Source organism: Amblyomma mixtum, chromosome 4 (assembly GCF_055824585.1).
Source record: "Amblyomma mixtum isolate Tamu chromosome 4, ASM5582458v1, whole genome shotgun sequence".
NCBI classification, from domain to species: domain Eukaryota; kingdom Metazoa; phylum Arthropoda; class Arachnida; order Ixodida; family Ixodidae; genus Amblyomma; species Amblyomma mixtum.
The window spans coordinates 95,009,082-95,028,661 of record NC_143015.1 but is presented as its reverse complement, the minus strand read 5'-3'; the positions used below and the strand labels follow the sequence as shown (position 1 = coordinate 95,028,661).

Genomic DNA, 19,580 nt, shown 5'->3' with positions numbered 1-19,580 from the left:
TTTTATCGTGAGCTTTCCTTTCACTTTCGCCTGTGAAAGCACATTCTGCTTCCGTCGCCTAAGTTTCTGCTCTCTGACAACGTCGCTTTGATTGTCAGCTGATTCATATGTGCTACCTAGATCAGGCCTGTCTTTAGCGCCTTTACTAGCGTCCTCCAAACTGCGTTCTTCCTCGTCAGCCTCTACGAGTGCCCATTCGTCCTCATCTTTCTCGGACGGAATGACGTCTACCGCCCCTATGTCGTCTGGAACGTTCTGTTCTCCACTGTCGTCCAGCCCCTTAGTTTCTTCAGGCGCAGACGAACCAGTGTTTTCTACTGACTTTACTGCTGACACGCAGCTCTCGTCATGCTCCTGACGCGTTTCAGCCAGTTTCGGATGAGGGTCGGCTCTGCACTCAGTCGCGGTGTTCCCGCTACTGCAGCTGCTTTCTGGAATGTCGCAAAGCTCAGAGCAGCGCGAAAGCACGGGACTCGTTTCGCATTCCTCGCCAGAAACACTAACGCACGACTCAGCGTCCGCAAACTCTACATGCGCCTGCTTCCGTTGATCGTAAGTGTCGGGTTTCTGCAGTTCTGCCGAACGCGCTGCACAACACGGTGTGCCGTCCTCGTTTACTTCGCTTGCGTCGGCGCAGGCGTTTTCATTAATGTCCAGACGGACGTCCTCTCTGCCCTGTTCGGCAATTTCTCCTGCTTTCGACAAGCTAGGAGATCCGCCTTCCGGTAACTCCGCCACAATTTCAATGGGCGAGACCTCTGTAAGTGCATCGTCCGATGCTGTGACTACGTTATCCGATGGTATAGATGTTTTCTCGGTTGGCGAATGCGGGGCAATTCCCACTGTTACCGCAGCAGTTTCATCTGCCAAGTACGGACTACGTTCCTCTGTGCCGCATTGGCAGTTCTGCTCTACAGCGACGCATTCTACCTCTGTGTCACGATCTTCCGACCCTTCAGCATTTTCGAGCCACTCTAAAATGTCGGCTTTAAACTGGTAGGGAAAATCGTTAAACGATGGGGTGCTATTCTCTCGCAGGTACCTTTGGCGAAGGTCCAGCGGTGACACGTTATATCTCGTCAGTAAGAAGCTTTTCAGCTCATCGTAGTCCGCCAAGCCGTCGTCCAACAGGCGCTTCACAACGTCATACGTTTCGCTAGAAAGCAGGGCTACCAACTTCTGTGCCCAACCATTCCGCTCAACGCGCTTTCTCTCGCAGACGCGCTCGAACTCCGCCAGATATTTCGCCATATCCTCGGCGATCACGAAGGGCCGTGGCCTGTCTCTCGGCTGCCGACTATTAGTCTCATTCAGAACGGATAATGTTTCATATCTCTCGAAACTCATCTCGTGCGCTTCAAGCTCGAGGCCCCTCAGTTTCCTGACGCGAGCACGCCGTTTTGTCTCAAGCTGCTTCTGTTTTTCTGCCTCTTCGCGCTCACGGCGTTCTGTGATCTCTTCCCAGGCCTCATTGGCTTCCTCAGCCGTTACATCCTCTTTCCGCATGATCTCAAGAATCGCATGCTTTTGTTTTGCGGGGCCCAAATCAATGCCCAACTCTTCACAAATTTCGATGAGTTCCTTCACTTTGAAGTTCTCCATCGCGCACAGTAGCTTCTTGTAGTTTGCCCTTTTCTTAGAATTCCCTTGCCGTTCACTACTATAGCGCTACTAGTATGACACGCGCAAGTAATTCTTTCCAAAAACGCCTCGTTTACTCCCTCTGCACCAGCTTTCGTTTCAAAGCACTCCGACTTGGCTCGAAACAGCAAAGCTCTCTCCAGTGCAACACACACAGCCCTACTCTAGACTACAATCACGTGTGCTAGAGCAGTCTGGCGAATTGAGGGGAAAACATCAGGCACTCACCGCGCCGAGGTAGCTGACGCCGGTCGATCCCACCGCTGCCACCACTATTAGGACTGAGTGTCCGAGCCAAGAAACGGTCGAGGCGACGGTGAGTCAAATGAACTTTATGTACAGTATGTACAAGGGCTTTTACATGATACAAGGGCCAAGAGCACCACGGGCTAGCACAAAGAAGAAGAGCGGCCCCGGCGGCGAGCGTAGCTCCGGCGTGATGGCTCTTCTGCTGCCCGTCTGCTGCTCGGGTTCAGCGCGGCTCCGCTTTTAAAGCCACTGGAAACGGTTACGGCAGCCAGCCGTTCAAATCCTCCAATCACTGGCCACCGTTCAAATTAGACCAATGGTCGAGAGCCAGCGAGCGGCGGAGGAGTTCGCACCGACGGAGAGGAGGAGAGGAGGAAGGGTCCGTGTCGGCGCCGGCCTGGCTGGATGAGTCACGCTGCATGTCGCGACTTGTCCGAGAAGTCTGGGCCTGCTTTGAGCGCCGGCGGACGCGCAGCGCTGGTTTAGACAGGCCCGCCAGCGAAATGTGGGCGCCGGCACGACAGTGCCCATTCCAGTTAATGTTGGAGCTACCTTCACAGGCTACAAAGCGGAGGGGAAGAGGGGGGGGGGGGGGTGCCGCAGACTACTTTTTTGACTCCTGGATTATCCTTGGCAATGTTCTCGGAGCTCAGGCAAGCGTCATGGTTGGGATGCGCGTATGGCTTTATCGTATTTCCAAAAATTACCTCAGCAATGGGCTGCGAGTTCCCTGGAATTTACATGGGTTTGTGAGAATCCCCAGCATACGTGTGCTCGCATCGTACGTTTGCGCTGTCACCTAGGGTAACCCCCCGTGGTTATTTCCGGACAAACAACTACGCCATTAGTAAAAGACGCTTTGGTGGTTAAATGTTTAGGAGAATCCCCCAAGGTGGAGTAGATTTGTAATAAGGAAGTAATTACTCATTGGCTGCGCTCGGGTGGATGTCAATGAGTAATTACTCCTTGATTACAAATCTACTCCACCTTGGGGGATTCCCCTAAAACATTTGACCAACACAGCTCCCACTTCGAGTTAGTGATCAATTCGCTCTCGCCCTACCATAAGCTTGCCGTCCCGGTTAACTAATTTGGTAGAGCGACTGCTCCGGTGAAGCGGTGGTCCCGGGTTCGAACCCCGGACCAGGAAGAATTTTTCTTTAACTACGAAGTTTCTGAGAAAGCTGCATAGCTTTCCTTTGTAGCCGTATGGCTGCGCTCGGGTGGATGCCAATGAGTAATTACTCCTTTATTATAAACGACGCTTTCTGTTCTACGAATTGTTCTTGGAATGTTACTGGTTTATTTTGCTAAACACTTGTTGTTGCTGCAGGGATTTATATTAATTTATTGTACGCGTACCACTTTAAGGGGACACTGAGGGAAATCCCTATCCGGTTTGTTTTCTTATTCAAACAAATTTTTGACTCTTCCCAGTCGAAAAACACAACAAAAATTTCTGTCATCAAAACAGAGTTTTTGTGATGTTTTTGACTGAAAGCTTGCAGTAACAACAGAAATCTGTGTCATTACTGCAGTAAATGTACTACAGAATTACAGACTTCAAAAATATACACACAAAAAACTACAGTGCAATAGAAAAATACAACAGAAAATTATGTCGTTACGGCAAAACTACAAAACATTTCGTCGTATTTTTGACACAGTTCTGTCGTTTTTGTCGACTGGGTTTGTAACTGTGTTCCTATTTGTTAGACAGGAAAGGAAGCATTTAACAGGCGGAAAATCTGAATTCGCAACGGGCTATTTTTTCATGCCACTGCAGATTCAAACTTGTAACGCTAGTAACCAGAGGAGCTTCGTTATAACCGCTGGAATGTTAAGTACGATGTGGCCTAGCCTGCGAAATTGGCAACTGAAGAAAAGTACTGACATCATTGCAGTTTGCTTGTCAACTAATTGACGGCACGATGTCTGCGTTTTATGTTCGTTCTTTTTTCTATCTGATAAAAGCTCCGTGTTCAACGAAAGCAGATTCTGTCTTTAGGGCGCGGATAAACACCGATACAGGCCAACTTAAAATTATCCTCAGTTAATCCTTTCAAGGGTACGGACAACAAAATTTTCTTAGTGTATTTTTGCTTTCTAATGATGCGTAAGACTTAAGTAAACATGAATCACCGCGTTAGATTCGCCTACGTTTAGTGCCTAACTTATAACTGGAATGCACTTTCGTTTCAGCAACCGAAAGACGGTCGTGACGTCACACCTGAACACCGCATCACGAAATGCATACAAAAACTGCGATATAATAGCCCTTTGTACACTTGTTGTCGTTCTGGCTTCTGGAGCAGTTTAGAATTTGAATTAATTCAAACGACAAAGCCGTGGCTGTATATATAGCAGTTTTTGTATGCCTCACGTGATCTCATACTCGCGACGTCGCAACCATCGTCTGGTCACTGAAACCGAAGCTGAAAGTACACATGAAAAAAAAATTCAATCGCTAATTATTTACTGAGCGCTGGCGAATTCGTCGTGGGGAGCCATATTTGCTAATGTCGTACGCATCATTTTAGCGCAAAAACCACAATGCGAAAAATTTTGTGCCTCCATTCCTTTAAGAAATGCGCTTCAGATAACAGCTATGATGGGCTCACTTTTTTTTTTTAACAATTTCGAGCCCCGAGCCTGTCGCTCTAAGGTACTTGATGCCTCCAATAATAGCAAAGCTAAGGTGACTTATTGCAATGTTGCTGTTTTCAATCCAGATAATGAAATCGGAACCTCCCTACTGCCCCAATAAAAAGTACATCTGGGCCGACAAAAATTTCTTCCAGGAGTTCACTACGATGTTAAATAAGATGACGTAAGTGGACCTTTCATTTCAACAGCAGCAGCCGCGGTGGCTCAGTGGTTATGGTGTTCGGCTGCTGTCCCCAAAGACGCGGGTTCGATCCCGGCCGCGGTGGTCGTATTTCGATGCAGGCAAAATGCTAGAGGCCCGTGTACTGTGCGATGTCAGTGCACGTTAAAGAACCCTAGGCGGTAGAAATCATCCGGAGCCCTCCACTACGGCGTTCCTCATAGCCTGAGTCGCTTTGGGACGTCAAACCCACATAAACCATAAACCTTTCATTTAAACAGTAAACACAAGCGGCCTTGCGTGCATTGAGATTTTTTGTTTCATTTTAGAGTAGCACACTGCATTTGTGCGGACTCTCTGAAGTTTTGCTCTGCTGTCGACATAATGGAATGCAACGTGAATTCTAGCGAATTGCTTGAACATAAATGTAACTCGATGTGAAAGTGCGTAGACATCTCGCGGATATCATGAAAATGTGCATTCATTGGCAAGCTGTGAATGATATAGGAGCGCGCAGATAAGCCTTAATCGGCTCGCACCTGATATACACATATGTGCACATTGTAGTAAATAAGCTTCCCTATGTAGTGACAGTTCATGATTGCATTAATTGCTATACTTACCGGGAAATTTACTTCACCTCCATGTACAGTCGGGGACAAAAGTCTCTGGACCACAAGTTTCGTAAACGAAGCCAAGAGCTCAATTATATATATAAGCCGGCAGCTGAAGACCGCCCTCCTGGAGGTGAAAGTCAGAACCATGTTCTGTCACCTTCACAAGTCGTCAGCCGGCGCTTAATAACAGAGATATCATCTTCCTTGACGGAACACATGGTCCGGAGACTTTTTTCCCCGACTGTACGTTCCAAGATACAGTTGCTTGGTTTTGACAGTTACTATCAATTTTACATGCAAGCTTTAGTCACATTAAGAGTGGGATGCGATAATATTAGATTTCACATTTGACTCAGCTTCTTTTGCAACTTTTATGTGTGTTTGCGTCAGTTTCTTTGCAATAGTTGGTTCATTAGCCGCCATATTCGGACTGTTGGATGCAGTAGCAGGCATCAGCTATGACGGAGCCGGCGCCGACATTTGCATATATCACATGTATCAGCTCGGTGAGCAGGTTTTGCTGACGTACAACTGAGCTATGGCGGCGGCTGTCCAATCTTCTGCTTTGGGGCTATCTTTAAGGCGAAAGCCTTTAATGCCTCATCGTTGTCGACAGAAGGTTGTCAGCAGAGGCGTCACGCTTTTCGGTTGGTCGTAATGGTTATGACGCCAGAGTGCGCGGATTCGAAGTAATGAGGTCACCCACTGATGCCTGACGCTCCCTTTTGGAGCAGACAACTAATTAAATAGTTGTCGTCCGCTCCGACAGGGGACGTAAGGCGTCCGTGGGTGACCACATTACATACCTCATTACTGCGAACAGAGCCATGGGTACAATCGAACTCATCGAAGCAGAGAGAGAGTCGTGCTGAAGGAGCAAAGTCGGCAGTCAAAGTGTGTAGTTGTAATGTGTAGTCAAATAAAGCACTAGTACAGCACAAACAGTGTCGCAGTCAATGTCAAACAGTGCGCCAGGAAAGGCTTTCGCTTTGCAGCACTTCAGAGAGCAAAAGTGCCCCCTGAATTTTTTGTCTTGCTTGCAACCTTGAGTGTGTTCACCAGCGCCACCCACTTCCGTAGCAGCGGACGTAGTACAGTTTGCATTATCGCGAGTGTCGCGTGGAATGGAATTGAACGGAGAAGGCGGAAGCTATGAGAGAACCCGCTTACGCTACCTATGGCATCAAGACTGCCAGAAAGAAGACCCTCGTTAAGCTACTGAAGAGAAATGGTAGACAAAAGTGTGGCACGTTATAACTTACAAATCAAGGAATTCAACGGTCATCAGTGCTGAGACAAACACAAGGGAAGGTTTCTCTTTTGTGTGCGATGTTCATAAATGCAAAATAATTTTGCAGTTACTATTAGGCTTTAGGGGGATTTAACGTCCCAAAGCGACTCAGGCCATGAGGAACGCCGTAGTGAAGGGTTCCGGAAATTTCGACCACCTGGAGTTGTCAGTCTAATTAGTTACTATAATTACGGTAAATACAAAAACATGTATTTAAATAAGTAGTGTAATTATTAGTGTGACCTAACTCGCAAGGTTTGGTTACGCGTCAGAGAGATACCCCCGAAAGAAGAAGATTAGACAGCCGCGGCCGTAGCTCTGTTGTATTCGGAGGTCGGGGGTTGAGCTCCCACCGATGGCATGTTTGTTTTTTCTTCTGCTTTGATTTATGGGGTTTGACGTCCCAAAGCGACTCAGGCTATGAGACGCTCTTTTACTTTGTAATCAATTTTCTTTAAGCCATGAAATAATTGCACTAAGAATTTCCCATTGGTGAACGCGAAAATAGGAACACTCTCCTGCGCTTGCCTTTGCTCCGATGACCGTTAACTTACTTCATTTGCACCAGCATGGCGGTATTTATGGTGTACTCTTCCTACGGGCTGCAATATGTGCGCCCATGATTAGTTTAATAAGCAAATAAACCAATTTTAGCTGCGCCCTTCCATATGTTTCTGTGCATTACGAAACATGATGCTGGGAAGCTATCATTGCCGCATTGGAGGAGAACGAAGCTAAAATGTTTTGCAGTTTGTTATACAAGTTTCTACAAGGTGCTGCAGTGGAGAAAAAGTACAGCAAGAGCCCCAAGCTGAACGAAACTTTTATACTCCACTATGCACTCATGAACGCGCTAGCTGCTTTTCTAGTGTGTATGCCAATGCTTGTTAGAGATTCCCCAATTGTCGAAAATCATCCATAGCCCTCTCCTACGGCACATCCTTTTCTCTTTCTTCTTTCACTCCTTCCTGTGCCTAACGGCGTGCTTGAGGTGTGGCACATTGGGTGTGGCCCATTGAGGTGTGGCACATTGAGGTGTGGCACATTGAGGTGTGGCACATTGAGGTGTGGCACATTGAGGTGTGGCACATTGGGAGTGGCAAAGTTAAGTGTTCCTTATTTCCTCACAAAAAATTTGAAAGCCGATCGGGGGTAGGTTTTAGTGTCAGTGTCTCTGTGAACGGCAAGCTACTGTCTTCAAGGATGGGAAAGTCATGGAAGTAAGAAGAGTTCAGCGGTGCACATGCGCCTGTGTAATGAGGCTGCCTCATTTCAATGGCGATGTGCAGCTTAAAGGGGCTGCGAAACACTGCCTGGGGGAATACCGGCTATACTTCAGGTGGGTTCTTTATGTCACACAGATGCTGACTTAAAAGAATTACAGGAATCGATGCACAGGAACGGGAGTTACTCAATGAAGAAATTTCAAAATACAAGCAAACAAAACGCTGCCCTCAACTCGATGTTGGCGGGGCTTCCCACTCCTATTTCGCTCTCCCAATTACGGCACCTGGCGTAACCAATCAAAAGAGCCTGCCAGAGAACGTCGCGGAAGTTTGCACTCCATTGTTGCCTGCTCTCTGTAACTCGTTCTCGCTGAGACTGGCAGCGTCGTTTCCATGCCAGAGCCCCTGGTGGTGTATATTTATTTTAGTTGCTTTGCAGGGCGTTTATCCAAGGCGAACAAGTTGTTTTTGTTGATCTAATATAAAACGCAGACAGGTGATAAAATGTGTCTCTATTTATTCACAAAATTTGCAGTATATTTGCTGTTTGTCCAATCATCAGCTCGCGCCAAGTGATGTCATATCCGCTGCTAAAACTCGCCCCTGTGTGGGGACACCTTCAGAGCCACGAATTTGTTTTTGGGAGGACATTAAAATATTAAAAAACGGAATATACGCGGTATTACCGGCGCTAATAGCACCATTGTAACTCACTGTATGCGATCAACAGGCAAAACAGTCAACTAAGATTGTGTTTCTGGACCCCTTAAATGTATTGCGCTTGAGCTGACTAATTTTCCTGCAGGGAGGACGACCTTAAGATATACTACATCATGTGGACGCTGCAATCTCTGTCGTTGGCCGGCAGGAAAGCCACACCTCTGGCCCGCATTCACTACCGTTACATGAAGATGGTGAACAAGCCGCCTCCCCCCGAGATTCGCTGCATCGACCTTCTGGAGCCCGTGTTGCGCTCCTACTACCTGGGCAACCTGCGCCTGGCACACACACTTCAGCGCAGCGACCTGCCGCCTATTTCGCAGGAAAACGTACGCTTCTTTGCGCCCAGCCCTTATACAAATGGTCTATAGAAAGTCGATGGACTTCTTATAGAATCTATTGCCTTCCTATAGATATTTATTCTTGTCTGTCCATAGTCTACGGACATTCTATAGACAAAAGACTACGAAAAGTGCGTGGCCATAAATCTATAGATTGTCTGCAAGCTGTCTAAATGATTTGTATTGCCTGTTGAGTATTCTCTACGATTTGTCTATCGACAGTGTATAGCGTTTATGTCTAACCATAGTCTATATACATTCTATAGACAAAAGTCTACGAAAAGTGCGTGGCCATAAATCTGTACATTTTCTACAAGCTGTCTAAATGATTTCTATTGCCTGTTAACTTTTCTCTACCATTTGTCTATCGACAGTCTATAGCCTTTATGTCTGTCCATAGTCTATAGACATTCTATGGACAAAAGTCTACTAAAAGTGCGAGGCCATAAATCTATAAATTGTCTACAGGCTTTGTAAATGATCTGTATTGCCTGTTGACTATTCTCTATAATTTGTCTAAAGGCAGTCTATAGACTTTATAGACAGAAGTATATGGACAATCTATAGACTTTCTAAATAAATTTTTGTAAGAGAGACACGGCACCAGGCCTCGGGTATACTGAGTGCCACTACATGACAGGCGACGGTTAGAGGGGTACTTTTTTGGTGGTTCGTCCGACTTAAAGCAATACTGATGACGAATTTATACATTTATTGATATTACCCCGTTGTAATGACAAAGGCTCTACTTTCACTGAGAACACCGCTTTTAAATTACAGTAGGTCAAAACATGAAACAAACGTGTTCCTGTCACATACACAAGGATACCGTTTCATCCTCCGAGCGTGTGAGAGCGGTTGTTCCGGGCTCAGTGGAGATGTCCTTGATTTAGCTCAGCCGGAACCCAGCTATCAAGTGAAAAAGGAGAGCGGGCTCCGCCGTTTGGTACCCTGATTTATGCGGTCACCAGGAGTGTTTTGAAGTCACATGTTCACAGAACTGCGATTTTACAGCAGAAAGACGGTACAATGCTATCGCACTTTACAAATAAGAGAAGATGCAGAGGTAAACTTTAGCCACCACGGTGGCTCAGTGGTTATGGTGCTCGGCTGGTGACCCGAAAAACGTGGGTTCGATCCCGACCACGGGGCTAGCATTCCGATGGAGGCGAAATGCTAGAGGCCCATGTGCAGTGCAGTGCAGTGCACGTTAAAGAACCCCAGGTGGTCAAAATTTGAGGATCCCTTCACTACGACGTCCCTTATAGCCTAGGTCGCTTTTGAACTCCAAAAAAACATTTGAGCATTACTGCCTCTTCATCCGGAGCAGCTTACTACTCCAGAAATATTTCCTTGTCGGAAAATTCAGTTTGTACAGTACTGATTGGTTCACTGGTTTACTGCGGTTTACCGTCCCGAAGCGACTCAGGCTATGAGGGACGCCGTAGTGAAGGGCTCCAGAAATTTTTGACCACCTGGGCTTCTTTAACGTGCTCTGACATCGCACAGTACACGGGCCTCTAGAATTTCGCCTGCATCGAAATTCGGCCGCCGCGGCCGGATAAGACTTGACAAGAGCACAAAGTATAATCATGGCCGTAACCACTGAGCCACCGCAGCGGGGCTGTACAGTACTGTCACGGTGGATATTTTACAAGCAACGACTAAAACAATCGCTCTAATGAGCAGTTTGATGTATCATTCGCGGTTTGCGTCGCGTTAGAGGGTGAACCTGTGGTCTACTATTGCACGGAGGTAATGTTATCACCTTTCGGTTCGCAGGCCCTACAAGCCATGAAAAACTTGGTGGTGGTGCTGAAAACGTTTTTCTTCGACTCGGCATTGAGCACCGCAGACATAAACGCCGCTTCCGAGCTGGTGAGTGACCTCAGAGCGCAGAACGGGCTACAGAGATTAAGTAAACAAACAAGTCGCCCGCGCTTCGTTCCATAGTGCGCAGCAGGTTTTTAATGGAAGAATGCATTAACGCTTAAAGAGAAGTTTATTTTGTCCTTTATCTGTAACACGCTGTTTGTTACAGGTAACGAAAACGCGGACATTATAAGCTAGAGGAAGTCGAGAAACGAAATATAGATGTCGCCATCGTTGGCTGATTTCTCTTAGCCTTGCGGTCTCAGAGGTAAGGAAGGATCCGCTGCCCAAGACGATGTTCGGCTTCCGTCCCCATCTGCTAACTCAAGACGTCCTTCTCCTCAAGGAATAAGTCTTGACAAGAGCGCGAAATATAATCATGTCCGTCGATCTTTCTTCATTACGTCATGAAGTAGTGGTTCTTCTCTCGTCGTTAACAAAGGTGGCGAGTCTCCCGTGACGCAGTGATATCTCATGCCGTAAGCGGCTATTTTCTTGTTTAGACATTAAAATTCCCCTTTTTCGCATTGCGGGGTTTCAACGCGGAGATAAGTTTGCCGCAGGTAGCACAGGTTAGGGTGAATCGGATGGACATTGGGAGAAGGCTTTGTTCAGCAGTTCACTTAGGTAAGCTGATGATGATAATTACAATGATGATGATAATGTGCAGCTTTTCACGCAACTTATTGCTGGCGCAGCTGGATCGAATCGAGTTCAAGCTCTTCTACCCTGGTTCTCTGAAAGATCCTGGCCCCAGCGAGGACCACACCTTTATGGTCACTACAGGTTCGGTGAGTGTGGATTCGCCAGTCGCATAACCTTGTGATATTATAGCGTTGGAGCAATATTCCGCTTACTGAAAGCACCACAGACACACAGCACTTTGCAGATAGAAAGGTATAAACTTCGACCTGTAAGCTTGCCATTACCGTTGCAGTCTCCTTGCACACGCTTTCAACCTCACAGGGGCTACAGGCCTCCTCATAAGTACTAAGACCACATAGTGCAATCTCCCAGCGGCATAGGGCAGAGGCGGCACGGAGGCCGCTGCACAAATCACGAAAAATTCGCTCGCTAATCGCCTCCTTGCTTTGCATGCCGACTGCAGGCTTAAGATCGGGGATGATCGCAAAGTTAACAACCTCGCTATAGGCTGAAATAGTTTTTCGTTCTAGTTAAACGCTTCGCCCACACGTGCCATATCTACAGAGAAAATAATCTAGTGAATTGCAGTGCGTATTTCTGAAAAACGATGGGAAATGCTAATGCCCGCAGTTATTTCGATGTCACTGCAAATACACCTAAGCAAATGTTTCACCTAAGGCTTTACACAAGGGTGTAATGAGCGTGTTGAGGTATTAGCGGGGTCGCAGCGGAGCACCAGACAGAGACGACCAGCGTGGCAGGCTTCTAGTTCCGGACTGCCCGTGCCGGGCGTGCGCCACGAGCACGCGCTGTCCGACTTTATTCTCTTTCTAGCGCGCGCTGTAACGCCGATCTTAGCGCCGGCGCTTTATAGCGTCGCCGGGCGCTATAGGGCCCCCGCCTAGACGGAACGGCGAAATGTACGCGCCGACGGGGCAGAGATGGATTAGCCACAGCGGCAAGCAGGTCTGCAGGTGGGCCGGCAAAATCTGAGGGGAGCTCCTGGGGAGGTGTCTCGAGGTACGCTGGTTTGAGTCGGTCGAGGGAGACGACCTCTTGACGACCATCGAGCAGGATTGTCGCTGACTTTGTCGTCCGGGTGAGGACGCGGTACGGGCCATCGTATGAAGGGGTAAGAGGCGCCTTTACAGCGTCTCGCCTGAGAAAAACGTGCGTCGAGGAAGCAAGGTCCGGGTGCACAAAGACTTGATGGGCAGTTGAGCGAGGCGGCACTGGGCGCAGGTGCTGGAGACAGTCGTGTAGGCGGTGAAGGTATTGCAGGGGTTGGGACGAGGGAGCCGAAGGTACGAACAAGTCGCCGGGAAGCCGCAGGGAGGTACCGAAGACGAGTTCGGCCGCCGAACAGCCAAGGTCACGACGCAGGACGGCGCGTAGGCCTAGGAGCACCATAGGGAGGTGGTCTACCCAGTGCTCGCGATCCAGGCGCGCAGTAAGGGCAGCCTTGAGCTGGCGATGGAACCGCTCGACCATGCCGTTGGCACAGGGATGGTATGATGTGGTGCGGCAGTGTTTAGTGCCGAGTAGCCGGGTGAGCGAAGTGAAGAGGGCGCATTCGAACTGGCGGCCGCGATCCGTGGTAACAATGCCGGGACAGCCGAAGCGGGAAACCCACGTCGAAACGAAGGCTCTGGCAACTGTTTCCGCAGTAATGTCCGGAATGGGCACGGCCTCGGGCCAACGGGTGAAGCGGTCGACCATCGTCAGAATATACTTGTAGCCCTGAGAGGGGGGAAGCGGTCCAACCAGGTCGAGATGGATATGGTCAAAGCGTGATCCAGGCGGCAGGAAAGACTGAGGGGGAGTCTTGGTATGGCGTGTCACTTTGGTGGACTGGCAAGCAAGGCACGAGCGGGCCCACTGGCGAACGTCGGTGTTAATGTTCGGCCAGACGTACCGCTGGGTAACGAGGCGCTGCGTGGCCCGAATGCTAGGATGGCAGATGTCGTGAAGGGAATGGAAAATGGCACGACGAAAGGCCTCCGGGACGAACGGTCGCGGTAGAGCCGATGATATGTCGCACCAGAGTGATCCGGGCACAAACGGATGAGGCACGAGCTGCAGACGGAGTGCTCGAGGGTGGTCACGCAGGGCGTGCAGCTCAGGGTCTTCAAGCTGTGCCCGCGCCAGGGAGGGCCAGTCCACAGCAGGTGGAGACACGCCGATGGTGGAAATGCGTGAAAGTGCATCAGCTGCCTCGTTGTCGGTGCCCTTGATATGTCGAATATCGGTTGTGAACTCCGATATGTAGGCCAGCTGACGAGGTTCAAGGGCGACGTACTTCGAAGAGTTCGTACGGCATACACCAGAGGCTTATGGTCCGTGAGAACGTAAAACGGCTGGCCCTCCAAGAAGTGGCGATAGTGCTGGGTCGTGGAGTAGATAGCAAGCAGCTCACGGCCAAATACGCTGTAGCGAGTCTCAGCAGGCTGGAGCTTCCGAGAGAAGAAACCCAGTGGGTGCCACTCGGAGTCAATCTTCTGCTGGAGAACCGCGCCAATGGCCACGCTGGAAGCATCCACCATGATGCGAGTGGGCGCGGAAGTCCGAGGGTGGATGAGGACGACTGAATCGGCGAGGGCTTGTTTGGCAGCCGTGAAAGCGGCCTGAGCTTCGGGAGACCAGGAAATCGCAGAGGATGAGGACTTCGTGGTGCGGAGAAGGTCAGTCAAGGGGTGAAGAAGCTCGGCGCAGTGTGGGATAAAGCGCCGTGAAAAATTCACTAGGCCCAGGAACTCACGGAGCTTGCGTAGGGTTGTTGGTGCTGGGAAGTCCTTAACGGCCTGCACGTGAGAAGGCAATGGACGAATTCCCAGCGCCGAGATGTGGTGGCCCAAGAACTCGAGCTCAGAAGAGCCGAAGACACATTTCTGGGCATTGACGACCAAGCCAAACTCTTGGAGGCGTTGAAAGAGTTCCCGGAGGTGACGCTCGTGGTCCTGTGGAGTACGACTCGCGACGAGGATGTCATCGATGTAGGCGAATACCGCCGGGAGACCACGCGTCACTTCAGCGATGAATCTTTGGAAAGTTTGAGCTGCGTTGCGTAGCCCAAAAGGCATGCGCACGTACTCAAACAGTCCGAAGGGTGTAGTGATGGCCGTCTTCGGAATATCGGCCGGCTCAACAGGGATTTGGTGGTACGCCTTGACAAGGTCCACTTTACTAAAGATCTTGCAGCCATCCAGATGTCCAGTGAAGTCTTGGATGTGTGGAAGGGGATAGCTGTCGTGGACCGTGTGAGCGTTGAGAGCCCGGTAGTCGCCACACGGACTCCAGTCACCCGGTTCTTTCTTGGGCACCAGATGGAGTGGTGAGGCCCAACTACTGGATGAAGGGCGAATAATACCCAACTGGAGCATGTGGTCGAATTCCCGTTTTGCAATAGCCAGACGCTCACCGAAGAGGCGGCGCGGGCGAGCTGCGACAGGTGGACCACGCGTGACAATGTGGTGGGTGATACCGTGCTTGGGTGGCTGATGTAGATTACAAGGCTTCGTGACCTCGGGAAAGTCTGCGAGGACTTGAGCATACGGGCATGACGGAAGCAGAGTTCGGATTCCAGTGGAAGCGACAGTTGATATAACGCCAGTGATGGAAAGGCGCGTCTTGCTGTCGATGAGACGATGGTGACGCATGCTGACGTCCAGATCAAAATGCGTCAGGAAGTCGGAACCGAGGATGGGTTGATGTACATCGGCGACGATGAAGACCCATCGAAACGTGCGCCGTAGGCCAATGTCCAGAGTGAGGGATCGGAGACCATACGTTGCGATGGAGGTTGAGTTGGCCGCACGAAGAGTAGGTCCATGTGACTTGGAAGCACGGTCTGCTTTGGAGGCCGGCAGTACGCTGACTTCGGCACCAGTGTCGATGAGGAAGCGCAGGCCAGAAATGCGATCCATGACGACGAAAAGGCGGCCAGGTTGAAGAGCGAGGTCACACGCCGCCGTCAGTGATCTCGCTGCGCGTTTCCCGACCAGTTGCATGGTGGAGTGCAGCGGCGAGCGTTGTGCTGGAAAGTTCGGTGATACCAGCAGAGACGCGGACGGCGAGGACTGGACGAGTGCGGACCACTCGGGGAAGACGAACGGCGGCGAGGTGTTGATGATAAACCGTGCGGGGCATGAGAGGACGTCCGAAGGGCATCGATAGAAGCGGCCAGCTGATCGATCCGGGCCTCTAACCGTGAAATGACGGAGGCCTCCGGTGGAGAAGAGAGGGCGGCGACGGAAGGAGAAGTCGCGTCGTGGACTCGATCAGCGAGCTGGGCGAGCCGGTCAAGGGTCAAGTCGCCCGCAGCAGCCAAGACGATGCGGGTCGACTGCGGCAAGCGTTGTAGGAAGAGCTGCCGCAACAGTGCGCCATTCGGGTCTGCATTGGTTTCGCCCAGGAGCTGCCGCATACTATTGAGTAACTGTGAGGGGCGGCGGTCTCCAAGCTCTTCGTAGGTGAGCAGCTGCTGGAGGCGCGCACTCTCTGACGCCGTGGTGCGGGCCAGGATGCCCTGCTTTAGTCGCTGGTACGGGGTATCGCCCAAGGGTGCAGCGATGATGTCCGCTACCTCTTGAGCCACCTCAGAAGGCAGGTTGGAAAGTAAATGACGATACCGAGATGCCTCCGAGGTGACGTGGTGCAGATGGAAGACGGCTTCCACTTGGGCGAACCAGGTCTGCGGACACTTGGGCCAGAATGTTGGTAGGCGGAGCTGGAGAGCTGCGACGTCCCGTGGGCGCAAGGTAGCGTCAGGCGGAAGGCCGCCTGAGGGCGGTAGGTTGCTGGGGTCGGTCATGTCTTAGGCCGGAGTCACCACTGTTGAGGTATTAGCGGGGTCGCAGCGGAGCACCAGACAGAGACGACCAGCGTGGCAGGCTTCTAGTTCCGGACTGCCCGTGCCGGGCGTGCGCCACGAGCACGCGCTGTCCGACTTTATTCTCTTTCTAGCGCGCGCTGTAACGCCGATCTTAGCGCCGGCGCTTTATAGCGTCGCCGGGCGCTATAAGCGAAAACAGGTGCATACGCATATAAAATATTCCGCGATTAAACGAAGCAATGCAAAAAAAATGGCAGTGGCTTAGCTCAGCTGTGCCAGAATATACGTAGCGAGAGGTACAGTGTATCCCTGTTACGCCACCGCCACATCACCATCATCTCCCGGTCAGAGGCGAGCGGCGTCGGCATCTGTGACGTCACTCGGCGGCTTCTCAACTGGCAGAAGAGGCTGCCGGCGAAACCAACCCAGCCAGCATCGACTGCGACCATCCCGTGCGGCTGGGCCGCTCATAAAGTCCCCTCCCCCGCAAAGGGGGGTGAGACTGAGCGGCCCAGGTGGTGTGGTCCTTATCTGTTGGACAATAAAAGTTTTCAACAACAACAACAACAACTCGGTCGGAGGCGAGTGGCGCGGCGCACCAGCTGCGCGGCTGTGACATCACTCGGCACCTCGCGCATGCGCAGAAGTGGCGCCGAAGGCCCACAGTGAAACGGCGTTTCTGCGGGTAATGTATCTCTCGCTACAGAAGTACAAGCAGAGATCGAGCTACACAGACAAAGAATTCGAGAGCGGGAGTAAACGGTGGCTTGTTGGGGGGGGGGGGGGGGGGGAGGGGGCCACCCTCACCGCATTCGGAGTATCGGACCCCGGCCGGACCCACACATTCCCGCTGCATGTCTTCACATGCATTGTACGCACCGATCGACTTCCTCCAAGCAAAAAGCGGCAAAGGACATCACTGCACAGCGGACAGAACTAACAACAGCGAAAAAAAAAACAGAACAAAACAAAACACAAAAAACAAGAAAATCGTGGCAAGAAAACCAAATGAACTGGCACTTCTCGGAGCCAGGCCGCAAAGCAGAGTCAAGCTAAAAAAGTCGTTTCTCGCCTTTTGTTTTACTAAATGCAGGGAACAAAACTGAACGGAGTTAGACTACGTGCCTGGGAAAGCATCATGAGCTCATACTCAGCGTCACTGTTTGCCCTGCAGAAAGCGTGAGTATACCCGCCACGACGTGTGGAAGCCCGTAAAAGCGCAACTCCTTTATTTTAATGTTGGGCACCGCTCTTTGAACAAGCACTCTATTTTTACCAGAAGTACTGAATGCGTGAAGGACGAACGGCACTACAGTTAGGCCGGAGGTTTTTCAGTGAGTCTGCCGTTACTTAAGCCATGCAATCTGCCCTGAAGGTATGCACTGGACATCCCAGGGACGTGACGTCCTGTCGACGTCTTTGTCAAGGATCACAGTTTATCTTGTCATGTATGCTCACGGCACTTGTCTTCAATGCCGAAGCAAAGCCGTGGACACGGGTGTCCAAGCTTCGGTTCAGATTTTATTTGGGTTGAGGCTAAGATGAAAATTTGGTTTCATTTAAAGCCTGTTCAAATGGCTTTAGCTCGTTCGTTTCAGTTCACGTTGTTGGGAGGCTGTCAAAGAAACTTCGGAAAAGCCAGCATCGTCGCGGTCGTCGCCATAGTATAAGGCGGCGGAGGCCTTGAGCAGCTTGAGAGAACGGAAGCTTACCACTTCTCGCGGGGGCCACCAGGGGCGCTGTGAGTTATTGTGACGTCATTGTGACGTCATTGTTCGTTCTTGGAGAAGCGGAGTCGAAAGTTTCTATTGCGCACGGGGGCCTCAGGAGGAGCGCGGAGTGATGTTGTCATGTCGATGGCATAATTTAATTATTTAAATATTTAAATTACATTAAATTTATTTATGTAAATATTTAAGAAAGACTGCCGAGTGAAAATAAACCTTCCCGGCTGTTTACAGTATGACCTTTCTATAGCCTTTCATTGAAACCTGCATTCATAGTGCTCTAATCATGCTGCCCCAAGTGTAGTAACAGAAAAATAGGGCGGTATGCGGAAATCCGGGACTATCTCTTTCTTGTTGCAGTCATTTTAGCAAGAATAGATTATCTCCTTTTTAACACCACAGGTAGACTTATCATCGAATAAATAAATAAATATCGGTTTATTTCAAATGGTAATAAATCATGAAATAAAGCAAACTGGGCAAATTTTCGACAAAGTTGCAGGATTCTACTTCGTTCTCGGGCGTCAAAACCACAGGATCTATTTGCCTCGCGTAATTTGTTTTTTATTTCTTTCTGTTGATATTATTCTATGCACATGATATATCACCAGCTCAACTTTTCTTTCTTTGATGCCGTTTCCCTCACCCTTCACGTTGATCCCGTGCTTGCTTCTGCTTCTTTTTTTTTTACTCAAGAGAGTTAAGGTTTTAGTTCAATGGTGAACCCGGCGTCGTTGGCGCGTTAAGGAAATCCGGACTCATCGAGGGGTTCGTAACGTGACAACCACATGACCTCGTGATGACGTCACCGCATAACTCCTCATTGTATTCTCTGTGGTCTTCGTCTGTCTAGCGCTATGCATACAAGAACTTCCAACCAGCTAAGCCTGAACCAAGTTTCTGTTGCATCAAAATACCCAGGTTGCTCTTCCCGAGCAACCTCTCGCAACGAATCATTAATTGGACTCACAATCTCGTTGGCAGTTTGTCCACAAGGACACGTGACGTCATGCCACAAGGTCACGTGACCTAGGTTTCCTACTCGAAACAGAAAGGGGTAAAAAGGGAGTGAGTTGTGCTCTATAGTCCCATATATGCGTATTAGTGTTTAGAGTGCAGGTAATCTCTGGGCATTTTTCGAGCAGTTTTTTCTCGCGATCAACGACACCGACGCGAAGGACGACGGCAGATCTTCTGCTACACGAGCTCCTTAACTCTACTGCGTTAAAGCCACCTGTGCAGATTTGTTGCATTAGAACATGGCCGTCAAACTTTTTCAGGGTTCCTTTAAAACCCCACAATTTATAATTTATTCTGCAGAATAAGGGCTTTCAGTGTTTCACCGTGCTTGTGAACAGGGTCACTTCGGCGTTCCGGCTTCTCTCAGTTTGAAGGGGCCTTGAAATGACAGTACAGAGGAGGTATTTGTGGGTATTCGAGTCTAATTTGAAAGCTCTGCGTGCAATCCTATAATTCATTAATATTTTTTTTTAAATCGCTGCTCGCATTAGCTCGCAACCGATTAGAGGTGCGCACCTCATCGCGCGTCCCATATCCCGATGACATCATAGTGTAGAAGGGCCAGCCTTCAAG

The 19,580-nt window shown here is 49.9% G+C and overlaps 1 protein-coding gene across 1 annotated transcript in view; it reads left to right on the top strand.

The window, feature by feature from the left end:
* The window catches only part of LOC149347481 (uncharacterized), a 76,546-nt gene that overhangs the window by 33,431 nt on the left and 23,535 nt on the right, over nt 1-19,580 (top strand). Inside the window, exons 7-11 of the mRNA XM_089541586.1 lie at nt 4,623-4,720; nt 8,657-8,900; nt 10,695-10,790; nt 11,483-11,575; nt 17,435-17,439. Of these exons, the coding sequence (XP_089397712.1) occupies nt 4,623-4,720; nt 8,657-8,900; nt 10,695-10,790; nt 11,483-11,575; nt 17,435-17,439 (536 nt within the window). The remainder of the gene's footprint in view (nt 1-4,622; nt 4,721-8,656; nt 8,901-10,694; nt 10,791-11,482; nt 11,576-17,434; nt 17,440-19,580) is intronic.